This window comes from Branchiostoma belcheri, unplaced genomic scaffold (genome assembly GCF_001625305.1).
Source record: "Branchiostoma belcheri isolate BF01 breed outbred unplaced genomic scaffold, Haploidv18h27 scaffold95, whole genome shotgun sequence".
NCBI classification, from domain to species: Eukaryota; Metazoa; Chordata; class Leptocardii; order Amphioxiformes; family Branchiostomatidae; genus Branchiostoma; species Branchiostoma belcheri.
Window position 1 is genome coordinate 766,531 of NW_017804631.1, and position 5,853 is coordinate 772,383.

A 5,853-nucleotide genomic window follows, 5' to 3' on the forward strand; every position below is an offset into this window, starting at 1 on the left:
CTTGATCCTTTCTAACGCACCTTCCTCACCTCAGGATCATTCCGGGGAATCCTTGGGCCAATCTAGAACTCGGGTGATCAGGAAATATGAGGATTTCACGGCGAAATTGACTCAGGAAAGGGACACAATTTGTCAGATTCAATGTTCAGCTCCGCCACATTCCAACAAAGGCCTCCAGCACTCGGCCAGACAAGCAGTGACGTCACGAACATGGCGGACCTCAAGCCAATCACCGCGCGGCGTTACCGTCACGTGGTCGTTAGGCTATCATTGGAGTTTTTCGTGCTAATTGATCCGTGTTTTTCTTACGACTCCCCCTGATCGTTATAAAAACATTCCATGATTAGTATCATCTGGCCGCTCTGTCCGACTTTTTACCAGACACGTATGAATATGGAGGTGTTTATTCAGAACACTTGGCCCCGATGGCGGAGAATTCTCCGCATTTAATGAAACAAAAGTGACGAAACGTGTTGTTATGTTTGGACATTTTGGTCGGCCATTGTCTAGTCACTAGTGGAGAATACACACCACACACACCACTGACCGGCTGTTTTATTCAGGGTATTTGTGGATTATGAAAAGATACACACTGCCTTCTTCCATGCGTGCACGTTTGATTGTTCATTTCTCTGTGTTTTCCTGAAAAATATAATCTTGTTGTTTATATAACCCCCATCACCTTTTTATTACATGGTTATTAGTACCAATGTCAGTTTAAAGCCTCTACTTTTACAATTATATCGTTACAAGATATTACCTTTTTAAATGTCTGCTACTAGTAATGTACTAAACTAAAACATAATAATAATACTGGTTTATTTCTTTCATACTATGCTGTACAGAGTAGCAGGGTCCCCGTAGGGCCCTGAATTGGTCTGCCGCATTACAAATTGTTAAAAACGGTTGGCACAAATATTAAAAGCAATTATTAAAGACAGTTAAAAACAGCAATTATTAAAAGTATTTACAATAGGTGGCGATCATAGTCAAGCGGTTAAAAACAGCAAAATTGTTAAAAGTATTTACAATAGCGTATACCGTGTCATGACAAAACAAACTGAAAATGGGATGCAAATGAAATATGAACATTCGTACTGCTTGTCCCAAAGCCCAGTTGCCAAGAACAAAGCCATTAATAATGTAGGTATTAAAGGACAGACAGATGGCACATGTGCGGGTTCTATTGTTTTAACTGACAGGGATCCTTGTGGGCTCTTATCCCTTCACGTATTCAAAGTGACTGCAATCGAAAAGTGCAAAATAGCCTCTACCAGGCTTCCGAGGCTCTCAGATCGGCAAAAGTGTGCTCCTTTAGCGGACTTACTTACTTTAATAGCGGACTACCCTACAAATTGATGACACAATACTAGTAATTAAAAAATAACTGCAGGTGATTGTTACATAATCATTGAATCATAAATTCATGCTGGGCGGAATAATTTATATATGACTCCCGTGGCATGTCACCTGTGGTATAATTTTGCCCCTAATTTCTAAAGCCTTGTAAAGGCTATGTAAGCTTTGATGACTTAAAAGCCCATGTTTGAATCTTTATTTTCATTTTAATATTGTTGAAAAACCAACACTAGACATTATATGTGTCTGCAGCTTTTTTGTCAAACGCAAAACCATTTTCCTTTAATATACTAATTCGTCTTGTTTATATATCGAAGTATAAGTATGCATTTCATGTGTGCTCCGCTAGGATTGCCACAGTACTGCTAGGGATTCCCCCAGAGGAATGATACTACTGGCCCTAACCTGCCTGTCAAATGGATGTGATCTTTCAAGCTTAGTGTTGTTGTGATAGAAGTGTTGTTAGTGCGCTCTCAGATATCATCAAAATGCTCTGTAGACCGTTTAGGCTAATCTTCCCAGGCTACAGTTTGGGTGGCATTCTCTACATTCCTCTACTAGTTAATCTGATGAGGCCTGTCGCGTTTCATCATGTCAATCATGTGCCCCTTTTATAAATTTGATTCCCATTTTACCTGGCTTCAGTAAATCTTTGCGATAATGCAGAGAGATCAGCTTTCACATTTTACTCTTCAGTCTGTTTTGCTTTCTACCATGAGGTAGAACAATCGAATGTCACGGAACGTTATTCTAAGAGAAATCGAACATGATAAAAATGCACTTTTTTATTGGAATATTCGAATCGTGCACCTGTTTCTATGTCCTCCGATGACCCTGTATCCTCAGTTGACCCTGAGGAAAGCTGAAAATTATTTCGATTTTCACATTCACAAATATCACAATAATATTTTTTAGGAAAATCAAACGGTAACGAAGGTTCTCGTTTTGTGTATCCGTGTTCATAATGTTCTAAAACTCTATGTGACCCTCCCATTGACACGCATTGCAAAATATTCAATCAAAATGTTCATTCGTATTTGGTGGTAAGTTATCCAGAAGTGACTTTGCAAAGCTGAAATCTTGAACACGATGATCTTACTACATTCTTGATATTATCATTGGTGTGAATCTGTGTTTTAGCCAATCACTGGCAAAAAAATGGCTGTGGTGCAACATCTACAGACGAACGTATTTAGACACGATGTTGGGTAATCAGGTTGTCGGCTAGTCAATGTCCCGGATGTAGGAAAGCAGGAAAGAGGGAGGTCCAAGATGGCTGTCGCTTCCATTGAAAATGTTTAAAAATCCCCGAAATCGGCGTCGCCCGTGACTTTCGGAGACAGGCATTCCTACATTTCGAGCATGTGTGTCTTACGGAGTAGCTAGGGGGTTGATCTGTGGTGTTTTGTTGGACTAGGCGGCAGAGACAGAGGCCAGGCGCCGAAAAAACTGGGCAGTACGACGACAAGCTTTCCCCGCGAAAAGCTGAATTTGGAACCATGAGTGACCACTACTACAACCCTGAAAGTCCCACTGGGTGAGTATTATATCCTTATCCACACTTCCTCTCTGTTACACCAAGGTACATCTGTTTCTGGAGACTATAAAGAAGACACAGATGTGCTTAGGTTGACAGATACCACAGGAAAGATGGTGGAAAGGTGGAAAATCACACATGTATGCGAGCAAGCCAAGCCACGCTTCCAAAACATGTCAATCAGTTAGGTGGAAAATACCTGGTTAATGTTTGACGATCTTGGCGAAAACCGTGGCTCTGGTAGCTCGTATGTGACTAGTAATATTTCTAACGTAAGTAACTAACCTATTCCTTGTTGATGGAGTATTTTTTTATCATTTAGTGGTCCGTTTTCAGGTCTATAGAAACACAAATAATTTATTATGTCTCTCATGGGGGTGTTGGGTACAGGTATGTGGCATTATTATCCTCAGTATCCTCGATACCCAACAACCCCATAAGAGTCCATGGTTGTTACTTACACATATGTTAATGCTTCATTGTATAGAATATTTGTCTACCATTAGAGGTCATACCTGCGAAACAGAATAGAAAGAATTTAGACAGGAGTCCAGATGAAAAAAACACAAGTCGATCAACACCAATGTTGCAGGACAGAAAAATGATACATTCACATGAATCATAATGATACTAGTATTTGTCAATATCATATTATTGAAAGCATTAGGTATTTACGGGTATATTGCCATAAAGGCCTCCACCAGGAAATATGTTAAAAGTTCTTTGAAATTCCAATGCTGTATGACATTTAACACCAAGGTTTAATCATAAGACTGACTCCAAGGTTTGGCGGATGAAACAAATATAGAACTAAAAGCAGCATACGTCAAAAAAGGTTAGACATCCAGGTAATGAGATACACAACTTCAAGAAATTGTTACTCAAGCAACTGGATAGATTTTGAAAACTGTCAGATGTTTCAAGTAGCCTCCACTTCTTTTCCACTACTTAAAACATGTGCCTGCCTGCCTACCTGCCTAAAACATGTGACAGTTCTCAAAATTGTCCAGTTGCTTTAGTAGCAATTAATTTCCGTGTGTAAAAGCAGAATCGATATCTGTATTAGACTAAACATAGATAAACTCCATCTCAAAGATGACAGTTTTGGCAACTTGAAGATTAGGAAGACTTACAATTAACAACAAGGAAACTTTCAACCCTTTTGTGTCTCCCGTATGCATAAGAATTTTGAGTCTCATGTTCGTATTTACACAGCTTTGTATATTCTTCTTCGTGTATTTTCAGGGATATGGACATCAGTTCAGAGTCTGGCTCTGAGGTAATCATGATTCCTTTTGATACATACAGAAATTACAATATTAAATCTTAAAGCAAGCATATGATAGGTAATCTCTAGCCTAGCATGCAGGTTACCAGTCCAATATTTTATATATATTCCACTGAATTGTATTCTTTTCAGTTGAAAAATATTTTGCTTAAAAGTGATTATTTATTCGAAGTTGATTTATTTTCTTGGGATGATATTTGATCATCTTAAACTGATACCCAATGCCAGAGGTTATCTAAGAACTATTTTATCATCAGCCAAAACTACAGTAATCTGTCCAAGACCTCCACAGGTCTGATATATTTACTGTAAATCTGAAGACTTTCACTGTGTTTTTATTTTTGCAGTTTTTGCAGTGACCCTTTTACCACAAATTCTTGGTGCCACAAACGTGCAATCCCAATGTATTACTAAATGTTATGTACTACAGTATTGTTACACTTACAACCTCAAATCTTAACATACCCCAAAACGTATTTTCTAGCTGTGTCAGCAACTAGAAGGTTATTACTATTATTAGGTCATACCAAATGTGGGGGACCAGGTGGGGTCAGCTTCTCTCAACACCAGGGGTTTTGTAGGGTTAGAGGCCACCCCCACGACACACTAATGGATTGTTCTGTTTGTAGCATGTCTGTGTCTGTTAATCTAAGCAGACAATTTGACCATTCTTTGAAAGACGCAGCTGTTAAGAGATATCTAAAAACAACACAAAAGCACTTCAACCTTCAACCTGCCAGAGTAACTTTGGTACCAAATTTGTGTTGGTGACAGACTCACAGAATAATCAGCAGACGAGTTTATTTAGACATTTTATTAAGACATTTTGGATTGTGAAACATCATGACTGATAAAAATATCTTGAAGTTTGAGTGCAGAATGCAACAATCGGTTAAATTATGCTACTTTTTTTTTAATTTTTAGAAAATTCCTTGGCATGGTCAGCATGGGGTGTATAGTTTCAGTTAATGAAAGAAATCAGTTCACTGGTGATCAGAGTTTCTATCTTGACACTTCACCCACTTCACTATCCAGGATTTGATTTTTCTGCTGCTGTTGTCCCTGCCACAGGGGTGGGCAGCAGTCGGCTAGTAGTACTGGTTTTCACTCCGTACCTCCAGGCAGCCCTATCCAGAGGGTTTACGCTGGCAAGGCAGCGCTCTCTAATGTCTTTCTTTTATATATAATATTGTACATAAATTATATATTATAAGGGTTAAATTGTGTATCATTCATACATGCCTGCCATGCTGTTTTTCCCCCCAGAATGAGACAGACAAAGATGATGTCCCCCCTCCCCCACCCCCTCCCATTGTTGCCCAACTGCCGCGGATAAAAGCCCTCGTCAACTACGACGTCGCCAACACCAGCGAATCATCCGACCTCAGCGAAGAGGATGCCCAAACAGAGGTCAAGGTTCAAGGTTCAAAAGAACAGGAAGGCAAAGGGAAGAGCACAAAATTTTCTCCACTGTTAGAAAACGGCGAAAAGCACGCGGAAGAAATTGACTCAGGAACTACAGATGAAGCTCGCGTGGATAGAACTGCGAAGGGACCAGTAAGCGCAGAAAAGAACGCCAAGTTCGAGCCAGTACTGATATTCAAGGACAGAAACACAATACAGATCTCCAGGCCCAAAACGGAAACGAAAGAATCCGCATCTGCGTTCA

At 39.7% G+C, this 5,853-nt stretch overlaps 1 protein-coding gene across 1 annotated transcript in view; it reads left to right on the top strand.

Moving 5' to 3' along the window:
* Nucleotides 1-2,348: 2,348 nt before the first annotated feature.
* Nucleotides 2,349-5,853, top strand: part of LOC109461664 (probable histone-lysine N-methyltransferase CG1716) — a 25,105-nt gene continuing 21,600 nt past the window's right edge. The window contains exons 1-4 of the mRNA XM_019758045.1: nucleotides 2,349-2,402; nucleotides 2,777-2,896; nucleotides 4,142-4,175; nucleotides 5,451-5,844. Of these exons, the coding sequence (XP_019613604.1) occupies nucleotides 2,383-2,402; nucleotides 2,777-2,896; nucleotides 4,142-4,175; nucleotides 5,451-5,844 (568 nt within the window). The 5' untranslated portion in view covers nucleotides 2,349-2,382. The remainder of the gene's footprint in view (nucleotides 2,403-2,776; nucleotides 2,897-4,141; nucleotides 4,176-5,450; nucleotides 5,845-5,853) is intronic.